Consider the following 18946-nt stretch of genomic DNA (forward strand, 5'->3'; position numbering starts at 1 on the left):
ATTTCATGACCAAACTAGGAATCATCATCAGTGCTGACATTCCCTAATAGGGTCACGAAACGTCTGCAAGAAAAAACACCGAGCTCAGAGAGCACCAAGGACCCCACAGTCCTCCTCCTCCTCCTTCTCCATTCCGCAAACCCACCCACCCCTTCTAGCACTGATGACATTCCCTAGTAGGGTCACGAAACATCGGCAAAACAAGCCGCCAAGCTCAGAGAGGATCAAGGATGGTCCCCAATTCTCAGTCCATGGGAATGCACGCTACATCGCAGGTTAATGCAAAAATGAAGCCCAGCAGGGTTAGTTTTGTGAGCTTTGGGTGCGTGCAGAAATTACTGCTTGGAAGGGTTTTTTTTTTATCCTCACCACCAGCCTGTCTCCATTTCAGAAGTCTCAATTCCCTTCAGCTCTCTGAATTTTTTTTCAGCGTAGGAAAAAAAACCCCTTCTGAACTGTTTCCAACTGTTTCAAAATTGAACTGTGGGGTCCATGGTGCACTTTGAACGTAGTTGTTTTCTTGCAGACATTTCATGACCCAGCTAGGTTGCATCCTCAGTGCTAGACTGATGATGTTACCTAGTTGGGTCATGAAACATCTGCAAGGAAACAACGCAGCTTCTGTTTCAATGGAGTATTTTTCTAAATGGGAGGCAGGAAGAAGGAAAAATGTTATAATTCCTCAAGTCTCATGCAGGCCACTTGTCACTTGAGTTCAGTAAACAAGCTGAGGACACCTTGCTATAATCTCATGAACTACAGGTAGTCCTCGACTTATGACTTCAACTGAGCCTAAAATTTCTGCTGCCAAGCGAGATAGTTGTTAAATGAATTTTGCCCCATTTTACAAGCCTTTTACCAGCCTTAGGATCACAATCTGTGTAAAATTATATCCTGCACATAAGGTCAGCCCTCTTTCTTTCTCTTTCTCTTTCTCTTCCTCCTCCTACTCCATAAATGGGGCACTAATTATTGCTACCTAAGTCTTATTGTAGATAATTTCTATTTGAACACACACACAAAATAAAAGCACTCCCCCTCCCAATAATTCTGAGATTAGCAGTCTCATATTATGTCTTTTTTCTCTCTCTGTGTGACAACCAGTATCCTTCGGCTGATGGGTTTCCAAATATTGATATTTCTCCCGTCTTCCTCCCTCAGGAGATTACACCTTGTTCTCAAGACTCTGTTTGAACACCTTGAGTGTTTAACGCTGGCACTGGGTCAAGAAAACACATTCTCAAATGTAAAATAAGCACAGGCACATGTTGTGCTCAACTCGCTTCCAGCTTGCTAATGACTGCTAATGATGGAAACTCATTCAAGAACTGTGGTTGGTTTCCTCCCTTCCTCTTTTTCCCCATTGCAAGGGTTAATTGCAATTCCTGGCTTGTTTGATCAAGTGAAACTCCTCCCTGGCTCAGAAAACGCCTACTTTTCTCCAAAGAGCCTGTTAGTTAAAAAGGTTGCTTGTGCTGAATTCCACACACTCGTCAAGATGTCCTTCTGGGTGGCAGTCGTGGTTGCCTTGGTGGCTGGTCTTTTGGGGGCCCTCTACCTGATGGGCTTCTTCCGCCGAAGACAACCCAATGAACCCCCCTTGGACATGGGACTCATTCCCTGGCTTGGACATGCATTGCACTTCCGAAATGACAATGTGGATTTCCTGCAAAGCATGCAAAAGAAACATGGGGACATCTTCACCACCTTGATTGCAGGACAGTACTTCACCTTCTTGATGGACCCGTTGTCTTTCGGTGCCATCGTCAGGGAAGCCCGAAGCAAACTGGACTTTATTTCGTTTGCAGCTCAGTTGGTCCACAGGGTGTTTCGATTTGAGGCCTCCCAGGACACTCACAAGATCATCGAAGTCTCCAGCACGAAACATCTGAAGGGAGAGGGTCTCGTGGTGATGACCCAAGCCATGATGGATGCTTTACAGGCTGTCTTACTCCAGTGGCAAGAAAACTCAAAAGAGGATCCAAAGTCCTGGAAAGAAGATGGGTTGTTCCACTTCTGTTACAACACGGTCTTCAGAGCTGGGTATCTGGCTTTGTTCGGCACCGAACCAGCTAAAGGTGAAAACCAGAAAGAAAAGGCGAAACGAAAAGACCAACATCACACCGAAGAGGTGTACATCGAATTTCGCAAATACGACAAGCTCTTCCCACGCCTGTCGTACGCCTTGTTGACCCCGTGGGAGTGGGGCCAAGTGAAGAACCTCTGGAACTACTTCTGGCAGGTGCTTTCGGTGAAGAACGTCTACCAAAAGGACAACATCAGCCGGTGGATCAGTGACCAGGCTCAACAGCTGTCCGAAAGTGGGATTTCAGAAGAGATGAGAGACCGGTTCATGTTCCTGCTCCTTTGGGCTGCTCAAGGTAACACTGGTCCAGCTTCCTTCTGGCTTCTGGAGTACCTGATGAAACATCCCAAAGCCATGGAAGAGGTCAAGAAGGAGATCCTGGAGGTGGTGAAGAAGTCAGGCCAAGAGGTGACTTCCCGTGAGAAGCCCTTGAACGTCACCAAGGAGATGCTAAACCAAACGCCCATCCTGGACAGTGCTGTGGAGGAGACCCTGAGGTTGGTGACGGCACCATTGTTGATCCGGGTGGTTTTGCAAGACATGGACTTGAAGCTCCACAACGGGAAGACCTACCTGCTGCGTAAAGGTGACAAAATTGGCCTCTTTCCTTACCTCTCGACCCACATGGACCCCGAAATCCATCTTGAGCCCCAGGTCTTCAAATACGACCGTTTCCTCAGCCAAAATGGCAACAAAAAGGAATTTTTTAAGAATGGAGAGAAGGTGAAATATTTCACCATGCCTTGGGGAGCTGGGACCTCCATGTGTCCTGGCCGCTACTTTGCCACCAATGAAATCAAGCTTTTTGCCTTCCTGATGCTGGCTTGTTTTGATCTGGAACTGATCAATCAGCAGGAGGAGATCCCTCCCATGAACAAGACCCGCTACGGGTTTGGGGTGATGCAACCCATGAACGACGTCCAATTTAGGTACCGATGCCGGTGCTAAAGGCTGAGGCTGCCATCCGCACATGATGATCCAAGATAACCAGGGAGATTTCACCGGTGAAATGATTTATGTCTATGTAATTGAATCACTTTCCCTCTCTCTCCCTCCCTCCCTCTCTCTCTCTGTCTTTCTGTCTCTCTGTCTCTCTCTCACTGTGTTAACCCTTTCCTTTATTTGTGCACACTTAGCTTGCACACGATAATCGAGTATAACCAGGGGTCTGTCACTGGTGAACTAATTTATGTTATGGAATCAGACTCTGTGTGCGTGTGTGTGTAACTGCTTCTTTTCCTTTTGCACACTTAGCTTTCACACGATAATCTAGGATAACCAGGGATATCTCAACAGTGAACTGTTTATCGCTATGTTTTGGAAGCATTCTCTCTCTCTCTCTCTCTCTCTCTCTCTCTCTCTCTCTCTCTCTCTCTCTGATACCTTCCTTTCTTTTTGCTTGCACACAATAATCTAGGATAACCAGGGATATCTCACCAGTAAATTGGTTTATATCTATGTTATGAAATCACACTGTGTGTGTGTGTGTGTGTGTGTGTGTGTCTGTCTTTCTCTGTGTTAATTCCTTCCTTTCTTTTTCCACACTTGGCTTGCACTAAAAAATAATCCAGAAGACTCCCTGAAATTAACCCTCCAAAATTGTTTCTCTTTTCTTCCTTTACTGTTCAAGTTCAGCTTTCCAAACTTGCTATATTTTTGTAAGTGCATCCAGAGCCAGCATATGAAAATACACAAACGGAGTTGTGTCTCTTCTTGATCTGAGGTTCCTAGTGCAATGTGCTAAGGGGCTTATGGAGAGACAGAGGAATTCCAGATAGGGGATTCTTCGTTTGTGGGTAGCAAAAATACAGCTAGTCCTCAACTCAGGACCAGAACTGACCCCAAAATCTCTGTTGCTAAGTGAGACATATGTTAAGTGCATTTTGCCCCATTTTATGACATTTCTTGCCACAGTTGTTAAGTGAATCACTGCAGTTGATTAGTTAGTAACCTGATTGTTAAGTGAATCTGGCTTCACCATTGGCTTTGCTTGTCTGAAGGTCACCAAAAGAGGATCACGTGGCCCCAGGACACTGCAACTGTCATAAATACTAATCAGTTGCCAAGTATCCTAATTTTGAACCCATGACTACAGGGATACTGCAACGGTCGTAAGTATGAAAAACGGTCATAAGTTGTAAGCATCAAGGGTCATTAAATGGAACCGTTGTAAGTCGAGGACTGCCTATAACTAGCACCTATCTTAATTCCAACTCTTCCTCAACAGAGTCCCTGTCTTTGATGCTACGAAGAAGGAAAATTATACCTACTGTGCCCTTTTTAAAAATCAGATATGGATAGAGGAAACATGAAGAAAAGTGAACTTTGGCTATGGCAAACATTGACCAAAGTGTCATTTTTGCTGAGCTAGTAAATACATGGCAATGATAGCGATTGCAAAATTTTATTTTATTTTTCCAATGAAAAGCTAAGGAAAAAGGAAATAAATACCCACCCCTTTACAGTTTGTTTTTAAAAGCTGTGCTCAAGGGCAGCCAAAAAGCTTTCTAAATCACTGGAGAAGAGATTGGTCAGCCGTTTGTCCAGAGTGGAATTGAGATTCCTGCTTGAGCAGCGGGTTGGACTAGATGACCCCCAAGGTCCCTTCCAACTCTGTTATTCTGCATTCAGTTTATGTGGTCACTAAGAGATGAGCCCCAAATTTCCATTGCTAAGTGAGATGGTTTTGCTCCATTTTACGACCTTTTGTGCCACGCCTGTTAAGTGAATTACTGCAGTTGTGAAATTCATCACACGATTGTGAAGTCAATCTGGCACCCTGCTTGTCAGAAGGTCGACAAAGGGGATCACGCCCTTGTAAAGATGAGTCAGCTGCCGGGCATCTGAATTTTGATCATGTAACCATGGGGATGCTACAAGGGTTGTAAGTGTGAAAAACGGTCATAAGTCACTTTTTTCAGCACCATTGTAACTTTTAACAGTCCCTAATCAAACAGTCATAAGTTGAGGACTACCTGTAGTTATTATTTCTGCTTCACCATTGTAATAATGATTCTTTTTTTCCATCAGACCGCCCCCCCAAGGCACCCAATTTCACTTGCAAACAGAAATTCATTTTCTGTTTGCAAGTGAATTTTGTCATTTTTCCTGGAAGGGATGACTCCGAATTCCACAGTTCCTGACTTCTGGCCAAGTTATTTCAAAACAGGGCAGGCAATGAAATAATTTAATTAAAAGAGATGAGGAAAAACACAGCTTTAAAGCTAAACAGTAATATAAAACAAAAGGAAAAATGAGCAACAGAATTGAAACTCTTCGCTAAAAGGAGAAGTGGAGGTTTATAGGCTTTTGTACAGATAGTCCTCAACTTACCACCATAGTGGAGCCCAAAATTTCTGTTATTAAGTGAGACATTTGTGAAGTGAAGTTTACCTCATTTTACAACCTTTCTTCCCACAAGAATCATTGAGGTGGTTAAGTGAGTCACACAGTTGTTAAGTGAATCCAGCTTCCCCACTGACTTTGCTTGTCAGTAGGTCGCAAAAGGGGGATCACGTGACCCCAGGGACGCTGCGACCGTCAGAAATACGAATCAGTTGTCAGGTGTCCAAATTTTGATCACGTGACCCTGGGGTTGTTCCAATGGTCATCAAGTGTGGAAAAATAGTCATAAGCCCCTTTCATCTGTACTGTTGTAACTTTGAATGGTCACTAAATGAACAGCTGTAAGCCAAGGACTACCTGTATAAATTTTCTTAAATAAATATATCAGAGCACTTTTCAGCTGAAAATTTGTGGGAAGAATCCAGAGAAAGAAATATTTTTGGGAATATTAAAAGGCAGAATATTATATTTCCCCAGAGGATCTTAAAGACAGGAAACCAACCGCTCCCCGTGTCTCTCTGCCCCAAACAGAAACCAGGTCTGCAGAAATGCCGATGTGATGATCTTGTCAGAAAGGTTTGAGCCAGGAAGCTGATGGGATTATAAAGACAAAGATCCCTAGAATCAACAATCCCTCACACCAAAAAAACCAACACTCATCAGCCCCAGCCCCAGGGAAGCAGGATATGACCTTTGGGACATCATGGGATTAACCCACCACCATCAGAATACCAGAAAGGCACACTCAGACTCAGGTCAAAGTTCATGCCACAGGAACAACTCCAAACAAAAGCCCAAGAAGGTATAAAAACCCACCACTCCTTGCCACATGTGGTCAGTTTTTACCAGAGCCAGCTTTCTGTCTGGCTCTCCTCTTTAATAAATTACAAACTTCTTTCTAAAGCAGTCTCCATTTTGATTATTCCCGGCTTGGACTGGACCCTGATGAAGACTTTTCCTTCAACAGTCCTGAGGTCTCACAATCACCATTTATGACCTTCCCAGCTGGCCTCCGACAAGCAAAGACAATGGGGGGGGGAATGGATTCATTTAATGACCACGTGATTCTCTTAACAACTGCAAAGATTTGCTTTAGAGCTGTGGCAGAAAAAGTGGTAAAATCGGGTGCAGCTCACTTAAGTCAGTAACATGGTTGTTAAATTAAGGGCTTAGCAATGAAAATCCCCATCCTGATTGTGGCTATAAGATGAGGACAACCTGTAGAATGAATTCCAATTGCCCCATCGTGAAACCAAAATTCTCACCAGCTGCTCCTGTTCTTAATTCTGTAGTGCAAATACAACATGGATTCAAACCCCCCTCCCCAAATCCTTGCATTGATATATCTTGCGTCACCGTCTTGCTTTGTTTCAAGAAGCGGGTCAGACTAAATGTCCTCTGAGGTTCCTTTGGACCTTGGAACTCTGGGATAAGCTATGTGCTAGCAAGTCTGGATTTAGAGCTTTATACCTTTATAGCTTTATTATCTACCCTGGGGTGTAGTTCAAGGACAAATTTAAGGTTGTTTTTTCTTACTATGTATTGCTCTGTTCCCCTCTGTGTAAACAATGAGTGGAGCGTAAAATATCTTTCTCTCTTTATCTGCACAAAGCAAGCTTTGAGTATGCTATGAAGTAAGTAAGCGATTTAGGGATTAAAAAAAGCAGCTGCAGGAGGAGAGGGATTTCTACCATCTACGGGCTCTCTCCTGTTCCACTTTCCCCATGGTGGATCAGGTCTCCTTCTTCCTCCTGAGATTGAATCGGTGGCAAGGCCTCTCCTTCCGTGGCTCTGGGTTCAAGGAAAACAATTAACAAAGCAGCGCCGGGTTTCTGACATGAAAGACACGGTCTTAAGAAAGTCATTTGATTTCCAACGTACACAAAAGGTGTTGGAAACCAGATGCTGATTTTAAAAATGAAGCATTGACTCTTTCTTTTCTTTCCTTCCTTCCTTTCATATTTTTCATTCTTTCCTTCCTCCCTTCCTCCTTCCTTCCTATATATTCCCTCCTTTTTTCCTTTTTCTTTCTCTTTTCATTCTCTCCTCACTTTCTCTTCTCTCCTTCCTTCCTTTATTCTCTTACTCACCTTTCTTTCTCTTCTTCTGACTTCCCTTTCTCATTTTCCTTCCTTCCTTCCTTCCTTCCTTCCTTCCTTCCTTCCTTCCTTCCTTCCTTCCTTCCTCCCTCCCTCCCTCCCTCCCTCCCTCCCTTCCTTCCTTCCTGGTCATTCTCACTGACCTGGAGCCCACATCCCTATCTGTGACATGTACATGACTGCTAGCTGACCCAAGTTATATATTCCATGAGAATAAAACCTGGGTCTGTGTTGATCAAAATTCAGAGCCTTGGCAACTGGCTACTATTTATGATGGTCGTGGTGTCCCAGAGTCACATGATCCCCTTTTGTGATAAATAAAGTCAAATGGGGGAAGCCAGATTCACTTAACAGCCATATGACTAACTTAACAACTGCAGTGATTCACTTAATAACAGTGGAAAGAAAGTTTGTAAGATGGGGCAAAACTCACTTAACAATGGTCTTGCTTAGCAATGGAGATTTGGGAGTCAATTTTGGTCATAAGTCAAGGACTCTCTGTACTAAAAAGAACAAAGCAATTCCAGAGTTACCAGCACTAGCAAAAGCTATAAAGAACCACTGCAACGAAAGTTTAATTGGATTAGAGTATTTATTTACTGGGACTTATAGCCACACATATAAATAGGTAGGTCTGTTTTCTTAAATAATTGGAAAATCAAAAGGTAACCCAGCAATTTAATATTTTTCTGTTCCACTAGGCTATTTTTATTTTTCTTTCTTTTTCTTTTTTTTTAAAAGTCAACATGAGGAAGGAAAAATAGTTCAGCTATTTGATTAAAAAAACACGGCAAATCAGTCTCTTTAAAACACATGGAGCAATAAGAAAGGATCTCTTGATTGCAAAATTAGGTTCCAATGGTGATAAACAGCCACACAATTCACAAAATTAGGTTCCAATGGTGATAAACAGCCACACAATTCATTCTTGGTGGAGCCTTGGTGGAGCAGTGGGCTAACGCCTCCTTAAGTAACACCAGCTGCCTGCAATTAGTGCAGGTTCGCATCCCACCAGGCTCAAGGTTGACTCAGCCTTCCATCCTTCCCAGGTAGGTAAAATGAGGACCCAGATTGTTGGGGGCAATAAGCTGACTTTGTAATAATGCCGCTTGGGGTTTGTGTGAAAGCCCTAATAGGCAGGCATATACATAGAATGAAGGCTACCGCTAAGCTTGTAAGCCGCCCTGAGTCTTCGGAGAAGGGCGGGATATAAATGGGATTAAAATAAAAATAAATTAAAAAAAATTCTTCACTGCAAAAGAAGCAGTAACCAACTATTATTATTTTTTTTGACAGCAACAAAATCACACCAATGGGGGGTGCGGGTGAAATGAAGACTATAAAAGTTTTTCACTGGCTTACAATTTCTTTTTTTAAAAAAGAATTCTGTAATTCTTTGAAAAGAAAAACGTAGGACTTGCCACAGTTTGTTATGATCCACACAATCAAAGGCTTTAGCATAGTCAATGAAGCAGAAGTAGATGTTTTTCTGGAACTCTCTAGCTTTCTCCATGATCCAGCGTATGTTGGCAATTTGATCTCTAGTTCCTCTGCCTCTTCGAAATCCTGCCTGTACTTCTGGTAGTTCTCGATCCACATACTGCTGAAGTCTAGCTTGTAGAATTTTAAGCATAACTTTACTAGCATGAGAAATGAGTGCAATGGTGCAATAGTTTGAACATTCTTTGGCACTGTCTTTCTTTGGAAGTTAATTAATTAATAGTTAATTAATAGTTAATTAATTTAGTTTATTAATTTCATTTTTATTAAATAAATTATTTACTTAAATAATTAAGATTAAATTAAAATCTAAATTATATGTATAAGGTAAAGGTTGCCCCGCACATGCATGCTAGTCATTTCCGACTCTAGGGGCCGGCGCTCATCTCCGTTTCAAAGCCGAAGAGCCAGCGCTTGTCTGAGGACATCTCCGTGGTCATGTGGCCGGCATGACTAGACGCCAAAGGCGCATGGAATGCTGTTACCTTCCCATTGGAGTGGTCCCTATTTTTCTACTTGCATTTTTACGTGCTTTCGAACTGCTAGGTTGGCAGAAGCTGGGACGAGTAACAGGCACTCACTCTGCTACGCGGCACTTGTCGATCAGAAGGTCGGCAGTTTGGTGGGTCACAGACCCACCAAACTGCCGACCTTCTGATCGACAAGCTCAGCGTCCTAACCCACTGAGCCACTGCGTCCCTTACAACATATACAAAAGGCCATATATATATACAGAGAGAAAGAGATAGCAAAATGGTTGAAAGGTCCATGGACATTTGCATGCTCAGCTGATGGGGAACAACAGATAGAAAACATTGTCTAGATTCTTCTCCCCCTCCCCCTCTAAAAACAGATTTTTCATAAATACTTTCTTTTTTTGCAAAATAATAATAATAATAATAACCCAGAGATTTCATAAGCTTCTTCTGTGGGTTGCCTCCACCTTTAAATTACTTTCACTTTTTTCCAATCTGTTAATTATTCCACTTTGTTGAGGATGTAAGAGGAACCTCGCTATAAAATAAATAAAATGCATCCCTCTGTTGTGGCTGTGGCTTCTTCTCTTCTGCGATCGTCATAAATGCCTCAGCCTGCAAACTTCTGAATGCTTGGCAGTGTGCTGCTTAAAAATCACAGAAAGCCAGAAAGAGGTTGTGTGAAGGAGACTTTGTTGTCTACACAGCCATCACACCATACTTTGAGGAGAGGAGGACTCTTTTCCTTTCACGTTCGGCCACGAAATTTCTCAGCTTGGTGGTAGAGAAGGTCACCGTGGCTTGTTGGTGTTCGTCCAAGCCGGTCTCCTGCAGCCACGAAGACTGAAGACATTCTGTGGCTGTTGGTCTTCTCCTGGAAGGAAACAGAACATTGAGGTTGAAGCCCTCTTAGACCAGCCAAGTAGGGAAAGACCTAATCATTCTTGGGGGTTTTTTCCAAAAGGAGGAGGAGGAGGAGGAGGAGGAGGAGGAGGAGGAGGAGGAGGAGGAGGAGGAGGAGGAGGAGGAGGTGCTTTCAAAAAAATCTGTAGCGTGGAAGAGGAATCCCTTGAGGAGCAAACGGAGCTTCTCACCATGGATTCAAGGAAAGCGTGCTTTGGAGAAAGTTGATGGCTCCCCCCGAAAGGCCAGCGTAACATTTGTTGAGTCGGATTTTGTCTCACTTGACCAGCCTTCCGAAATCACAGGCAGCCTCGGAGCTGATGGGATATTCAGTGCTCAGCCTGGAAACAGGAGAGAAAGGAAGGATTATTTATTTGGTTGACCGAATAGCAAATTTCAAATGTTGGGGTCCTGGCTGGTCTCTGAGCTTGGTTGTTTTCTTGCAGACGTTTCATGACCCAACAATGTAACATCATCAAAGGTAGAAAATAGGGGAGGAGGAGGGGAGGAGGAGGGGGGTAGGTGGAGGAGGAGGGGGTGGTGGTGGTGGTGGTGGAGGAGGAGGTGGGTTCGGATTTGATTTTTGAATGGTTGTGTGGTGGTGATGTCATGTGATGTTATCATGAGTTTGGGTCTGGTATCATTCTTGGTGGTTGGGACTCATCTGTCAATCAAGGTGGGTTTCCAAATGGCTGGTAGGTGAGAGGTATCATCTCATTTGTTCATGCTGGGGGGGGGGGTTTCTATAGAATGATACCAGACCCAAACTCATGATAACATCACATGACATCACCACCACACAACCATTCAAAAAGCAAATCCAAACCTACAACGATAACACCACACAACCACAAAACAGAAACCTAACTACAGCTGCAACATTAGCCATTTTAAACCCCTCCAAACCACACAATAAGCAAACTGACACCCACTATAAAAACATGGCACCACCACAAACACGGAGCCAAACAAAAGCAGCACAACTCACCAGTTCAGGTCTAAGGCTGGCAGCTGAGACCAGCCCATCCACTCAAAACACATCCCCACCCAATCAGAACACAGCCCCCATTCAAAACACACTCCCACCCAATCAGAACACAGCTAAGCCTCCACCCACAGAACACACCCCCTCTGGCAGTTTAAAAAAGAAGAAAAAACAGCCACTATCACACACTTCTCCCAGAAGAACGAAGCTGAAGTCACCAGCCTGAGGATGACGGATGAGATTTCGTCATCGAAATGTTGCCCTGATACCTCCAATTCTACGTGGAAAAAACCCCGAATGACCAAAGATCTACATACAAACACCCGTGAAAACCTCAGAAAACACACACACACACACACACACACATACATATACATATACATATACATATACATATACATATGTATGTATATATGCTTTAGATTTAATTTTTCATTTTCATTTAATTAAAGGTAGTTTTATAAAACTAAATTTGACATGTGAACACCCTAGGGGAAAAATAAAATACGCAACAATACTGAGACAATAAATCATTGTCACACTGAGAACACCCATAATTTCAACCAAAATCACCATATCTTGTAGCTTCCTGCAAAAATAATCCCAGATGTGACACTCCTCCTGAGGTATAAAGAGGTGGCTCATGTCAGCCAGTCAAGCTATATGCAGGCCTTCGGACAAACTACCAGTTTTTCTTTTCAAAGAATTACAGAATTCTTTTTTTAAAAAAAGAAATTGTAAGCCCGCGAAAATCTTTTATAGTCTTCATTTCACCCGCATCCCCCATTGGTGTGATTTTGTTGCCGTCCAAAAAAATTAGTTGGTTACTGCTTCTTTTGCAGTGAAGAATGAATTGTGTGGCTGTTTACCACCATTGGAACCTAGTTTTGCAATCAAGAGATCCTTTCTTATTGCTCCATGTGTTTTAAAGAGACTGATTTGCCATGTTTTTTTAATCAAATAGCTGAACTATTTTTCCTTCCTCATATTGATTTTTTTTAAAAAAAAAAGAAAGAAAGAAAGAAAAAGAAAAATAGCTTAGTGCAGACATGTCAAACACAAGGCCCAGGGTCAGATCCAGCCCGCAAAGTGGTTTCATGTGGCCCATGAAGCCATCCTGGAAACAGTGAGGGAACGGCCCCCACTGCCTTGGCCCTGGCCCAGGCCAGCCGGGAGCCAATGTACAATTTTGTGGTGGTCATCTATGCTGAAATGCATTCAGTCTTAGCTCCACAAGGCCGTCTGAAAACAGCGAGGGACCAGCCTCTGCCACGTTGGCCCCACCCCCTGGGTGCGCGCTGGGGAGGCATCACCCTTTGTGAGGAATGAAGAAATGCACCATTGCCTGGAAGTGGCCTGCTACTTTGGGCAGGCTAGGGGCTGGGAAGCTTGCGCTTCTCTTCAGATTCATGCCACCCAGCTTAGCCTCTCAGCACATTGAGGAGAGCACCCCACTGCCTGCCAAAACCGGGTAGGCTGGGGGCTGGGCAGCATTGCGCAGGTAACATCGACTCTCATGCTGCTTGTAGCATCCCCTCCCCCAGAGCCCACCAAGCCAGATATGGGAAGTAGGCGAGGGCCATGTGCTGGCCACTTCCAGGCGATGGTGCATTTCTTCATTCCTCACAAAGGATGACACTTCCCCAACTGCGTTCGTTTCTTGCCTGTTTTTCTCCCTCCCTCATCTCAAATATTTTCCCATCACTCGAAGGAAGGAAGGAAGGAAGGAAGGAAGGAAGGAAGGAAGGAAGGAAGGAAGGAAGGAAGGAAGGAAGGAAGGAAGGAAGGAAGGTCTGAGGGAACTCCTGCTTTAGTCCTTCCCTGCTGCCCTTTCACCATCCCCTTGCCCCCTCCTCCTGACCTATCCTGGGGTGTCTCCCATCCTATTGCTAAGGAAGCTTTGGATACAGAGCCAGGTCTGCTCACATGGAGAGGAAGTGGGCCTCCCTCTTGACTTTGCCCTCGTACCCATCATGAGCAACCTGGCTAAGGAGAGCAAGCACAGGAAAAGCAGCCTTGAGGAGGAGGTAAGTGCAGCTGTGAGCCCCCTTGGGGAAGTGGGGCTGGGCTTAGTGCCATGGGTGCTTGAGGGCTGGGCTGGGCATTTGACCTCCGTGCCACTGTCCAGGCCCCCACCCTGCATGGTCTCAGAGGAACAGTGAGGCTTCTCCAATGGACCATGCCTTGGCACTTGCCCCAGTCCGAACTCCTGCCAGAAACCCTCAGATTTGTCCCATTCCTGCCCAGGCCCCCATAGGTACCCTTGACACAAATGGTGTAGAGCTGGCCATGCCCACCCATTAGGCCACACTCACACCAGAATGCCCCCAGTAGGCCATGCCCACCCACCCGGCCCCCCAAGGGCAACCGCAATGCTGATGCGGCCCTCAATGTAATTGAGTTTGACACCCCTGACGTAGAGATAAACCAGTTAGTTCACTGTTGAAATCTCCCTGGTTATCTTGGATCATCGTGTGCAGATGGCAGCCTCGTCTTTTAGCACTGGCATCAGTACCTAAGTTGGACGTCGTTCATGGGTTGCATCAGCCCAAACCCGTAGCGGGTCTTGTTGATGGGAGGGATCTCCTCCTGCTGATTGATCAGTTCCAGATCAAAACAAGCCAGCATCAGGAAGGCAAAAAGCTTGATTTCATTGGTGGCAAAGTAGCGGCCGGGACACATGGAGGTCCCAGCTCCAAAAGGCATGGTGAAATACTTCACCTTCTTGCCATTCTTAAAAAATTCCTTTTTCTTGCCGTTTTGATTGAGGAAACGGTCGTATTTGAAGACCTGGGGCTCAAGAGGGATTTCGGGGTCCATGTGGATCGAGCGGTAAGGAAAGAGGGCAATTTTGTCACCTTTACGCAACAGGTAGGACTTCCCATTGTGGAGCTTCAAGTCCATGTCTTGTAAAACCAGCCGGATCAACAATGGTCCCCATGTTTCTTCTGCATGCTTTGCAGGAAATCCAGATTGTCATTTCGGAAGTGCAATGCGTGTCCAAGCCAGGGAATGAGTCCCATGTCCAAGGGGAGTTCATTGGGTCATCTTCGGCGGAAGAAGCCCATCAGGTAGAAGGCCCCCAAAAGACCGGCCACCAAGGCAACCACGACTGCCACCCAGAAGGACATCTTCAATAGTGTGTGCGGAATTCAGCACAAGCAGCCTTTTTAACAAACAGGCTCTTTGGAGAAAAATGGGCGTTTTCTGAGCCAGGGAGGAGTTTCACTTGATCAAACAAGCCAGGAATTGCAGTTAACCCTTGCAATGGGGGAAAAAAAGGAAGGGAGGAAACCAACCGCAGTCCTTGAACATGTTTCCACCAGAAAAACCGAAAGAAGTCATTAGCAAGCGGGAAGCGAGTTGGGCAGGATGTGTGCCTGTGTTTATTTTACATTTGAGAATGTGTTTTCCTGGCCCAGTGCCAGCGTTAAACACTCAAGGTGTTCAGACAGGAGTCTTGAGAACAAGGTGTGATCTCCTGAGGGAGGAAGACAGGAGAAATATCAATATTTGGAGGGAACCCATCAGCCGAAGGACGCTGGTTGTCAGAGAGAGGCAGTCCTCTACATACAACAGTTCATTTAGTGACCATTGAAACTTATACAGGCTCTGAAACAAGTGACCTATGATCATTTTTCACTCTTATAACCATTGCATCAGTCATGTGATCAAAATTCAGATGTTTGGCAACTGACTTATATGTATGACAGTTGATGTAATGTATTAGCCTTTGAATATGTTGTGTTTGCTCATGTTGCACTGCTTGTTAATTGCTTGCATTCAATTGCTAAGTGCTAGTTCACGTGTATGTTGTAACGGTTGCTAGCCAGCCCAGACTGGTTGTCTCCAGCCGGCTAAGTAGGTCTTTGGCCAGAAAACCTAAGCTTCAAACCTATTGGTCGCCGCCTATTGGCCAACCGGCCAACTGTGCAGCAGCTCCCTTGTAGCTTCAGTTATGTTTGACCTTCAATAAAGCCTGTTGCTGTTTTGAACCTTCTGTCTTGTTCAGTGCCTGGAAAGAATCAGCTACACAACACTGGTGACGAAGGTGGGATGTGCTGCTTCTTCGTAAGAGCCTAAAGTCACTAGGGGGTGAGGCCAGCACAGAGCCTGGTAGGGAACAGCGTTTCCCCCCCCCCTCGGTCTGCCTAGTAAGCCACGCTGGAGACCACCCCACCCTGAGAATCGGTCCCAGGGTCTATGAAGAAGCCAGCAGCATGAGGCAATGTGAGACATGAGCCGTGAAGACTTCTCACCATGGCGAAGGTTGGAAAGCTCGAAGAATTCGACGTGATGCACCCAGAGAGATGGTCGTCCTATATTTCCCACGTAGAGAACTACCTACATGCAAATCAAGTTAGCGAAGATGGGCTGAAGGCCGCGACTCTCCTCTGCATGTGTGGCCCAGCCACCTTTGATATCGCAGAGAACTTGGTCACCTGGCACCATTGGAAACCATCATGTATGCAGACCTAAAGAAGAAGCTGCACGACCATTTTGAACCAAAGCTTTCAGTGATAGCATGCCTTCGCACAACATGAACAACCTGGCGAGTCAGCGACAGAATTCATCGCAGCGCTTTGTCAAGCTTTGCAATTCTGCAATTTCTCCAACCTAGAGGAGCGACCAAGAGACCGCTTAGTCTGTGGACTCAGGAACAGAGAGCTCCAACAAAAACGTTTTGTGAAGGAGACTCTCTCAGTTCAAGAGGTCTTAAGAAAGGTTATGGTGGTCGAAGCCACCGGAAGGGCTGTGAAGGCATTGCAGCCCTCAAAAGTGCACCATCTACAGAAACTGTCCACCACCAGGATGCTGAAAGAGGGGAAGACACCGACTCTTACCACAAAGTCGACAAAATTCAGTGGCACCATGAAAGAGGAACAAGGCAGTTCTGTCCCCGAGATGCTTGGGCTGTGGAGCCTGCCATCAAAGTGCAGATTGCCATTTCAGGACAACCATGTGCCGGGCATGTGAAAAACCAGGCCACATTGCCACTGTCTGTCGAGGTTGCCAGAGGGACCAGCAGCCGGACGAGACTTTCAGGAGAGGTACCAGGGCCTCAGGGCAATACCCAGTAAGGTTCTGCTCCAGCTGCCCGAGCATTTTTTGCACAGGTGCCCACCGACCTCTTAAACAGAAGTTGAGACTGCAGGTCGAACTTCAAGGCATTCCATGTAAAATGGAACTGGACACAGGCTCTGTTGTGTCCATCATCTCCATTGGAACTTTTTGGCACATTTGCAACCATAGCAACAGATGGGCCAAGCTCCGACCATCTAATATCCTACTTACCGACTTCCAGAATTTCAGAGTGGTGGTCAAGGGCGAGGCCACATTTGCGGTGAAGTTCAAGGGGTTTTCAGGCCCACTAGATATTATTGTGGTAGATGGCCAACGAACGAGCCTCATAGGGCTCAATTGGCTAAATGCATTGGGCATTCAGGTCACTAGCATTCACCAGACTCAAACAACAGATTTGTCTTCTGTCTGTAAGGAATTCGCAGATGTTTTCAGCCCAAGTTTGGGAGAGTACAAGGGCCCTGTGATAGCTTTTAAACTTAATCCCCAGGTCGTACCAATTCAGGTCAAGCCTCGCCATGTGCCGTTTGCATTAAAACATAGGATTGATGCAGAGCGGGACTTGTTAGTCAGGGGGTTTTGCAGACCGTAGACAGTGAGGAGTGGGAGACTCCCATTGTAACACCACTCAAGGCCAATGGAGAGGTACGAATATGTGCTGACTACAAGTGTACCATTAACCGGACACTACAACAGCATGCATACCCCATCCCAGTCATCAACCATATTCTGGCATCGTTGCAAGGTGGCCGCATGTTCACTAAATTAGATTTAGCACAGGCCTACCAACAGCTGCTGGTGGACAAGGCCACAGCAGCCGCACAAATGATTGTTACGCACAGGGGGGCCTTCAATGTAAAGTGCCTTCAATTTGGGGTAAGTGTAGTCCCAGGGATTTTTCAGGGGATCATGGAGCGCACGCTCAAGGGCATTCCGGGGATCTGCCCCTACTTCAACGATGTACTCATCGCCGGGGAGTCCTCAGAAGTTCTGGCTGAGAGGCTTAGAGCCATCCTTCAGTGGTTCCATGCTGAGGGACTTAGATTAAGGAGAGACAAATGGAAGATTGGGGTTCCGTCCACAGAATCCCTTGAATTTAGAATTGATACCGAGAGCATCCATCCTGCAGAGTCAAAGCTGAAAGCGATTCAACTGGCACCAAGCCCTAGGTCCAAGGGAGAGTTTCAAGCCTTCTTGGCCCTCCTGAATTCATTCATTCTTCCCCAACAAGGCCACAGTGGCAGAGCCACTACACTGGCTCTTAGACAAAAATTCCCCATGGCAGTGGACCAAGCTCCACGAAACGAGTTTTCAGGTGGTCAAGGCGTTGTTGTCCTCAAACTTGGTGTTCACGCACTTTAACAAAAAACTGCCAATTTGCATCATGTGTGATGCATCCCCATATGGGGTTGGAGCTGTGCTGAGTCACTTGGCGGAGCGCAATTATGCACAAATTGACAAAGAGGTCTTGGCCATCATGGCTAGGGTTAAGAAGTTTCATGACTACTTATATGGAAGGCAGTTCATGGTCTTTACTAACCATAAGCCCTTGCTAGGCTTGTTCACAACGGACAAGCAGACACCTCAAATTCTGTTGCCACGAATGTTGAGGTGGTCTATCTTCCTCTCGGCCTATAACTACAGGCTGGTTCACAAACCCGGTAAAGAAATGGGCCACGCAGATGGCCTTAGCAGATTGCCCTTGCCACATGTGGAGCCCGATCTGACTCCAGCTGCATGCATTTTAGCAATTCAAGACTTGCCAGAGTTTCCCCTACATGCAGGAGATGTCGCTGCAGAAACAGAAGCTGACAAAATCCTAAGTCGCATGTTGGCTTGGATTCACACAGGATGGCTGGAAAATAGCAGGGGCCCAAGTTCCAGAGTTTTTTCAGTCAGAAAAATGAGCTTTCGGCTTACAAGGGGTGCATCATTTGGGGTAGCAGGGTCGTAGTCCCCAGTTCACTCAGACCCAGAGTTCTCCAATCTCTGCAGGAGGGCCATCCAGGCATTGCCTGGATGAAGGCATTGGCAAGGAGCTACCTCTGGTGGCCAGGGCTACATAAAGCTATCGAGGCCCAAGTACACGGGTGTCACGTGTCAACAGTCCAGACTGGAGATGCCACAGGCCCCTGTCCACCGATGGGAGAAAACACACACACTGTGGTCAAGTATCCACATCAATTTTGCCGGGCCTTTTCAGGGACAGTTGTTTTTAATAGTGGTCGATAGCCACTCTAAATGGTTGGAGGTGGTTCCAATGCCCAATATGACTACTGCAAGGACCATCCAGGTGTTGCAGTCACTGTTTGCAATGCATGGACTTCCGGATGTCGTAGTCTCTGACAATAGAGCCCAGTTTACCGCATCAGAGTTCCAGGCCTTTCTCAGGGCCAATCTTATTAGGCATGCCACATCAGCTCCTTTTCACCCATTGTCAAATGATCAAGGAGAACGGATGGTTCCCACA

General features: G+C 45.6%; 1 protein-coding gene across 1 annotated transcript; it reads left to right on the forward strand.

Annotated features, from left to right (window-relative positions):
- Positions 1 to 1498: 1498 nt before the first annotated feature.
- On the forward strand, positions 1499 to 3305 carry LOC310650618 (7-alpha-hydroxycholest-4-en-3-one 12-alpha-hydroxylase-like; the record flags this gene model as incomplete). The annotated part of the gene is made up of 1 exon (XM_083380202.1): positions 1499 to 3305. The coding sequence occupies one exon, from the start codon at positions 1499 to 1501 to the stop codon at positions 3032 to 3034; it is 1536 nt and encodes a 511-aa protein (XP_083236328.1). The 3' UTR covers positions 3035 to 3305.
- Between the last annotated feature and the right edge of the window lie 15641 nt (positions 3306 to 18946).

Source organism: Vipera ursinii (assembly GCF_947247035.1).
Source record: "Vipera ursinii genome assembly, contig: scaffold_338, whole genome shotgun sequence".
In the NCBI taxonomy this organism is placed as follows: domain Eukaryota; kingdom Metazoa; phylum Chordata; class Lepidosauria; order Squamata; family Viperidae; genus Vipera; species Vipera ursinii.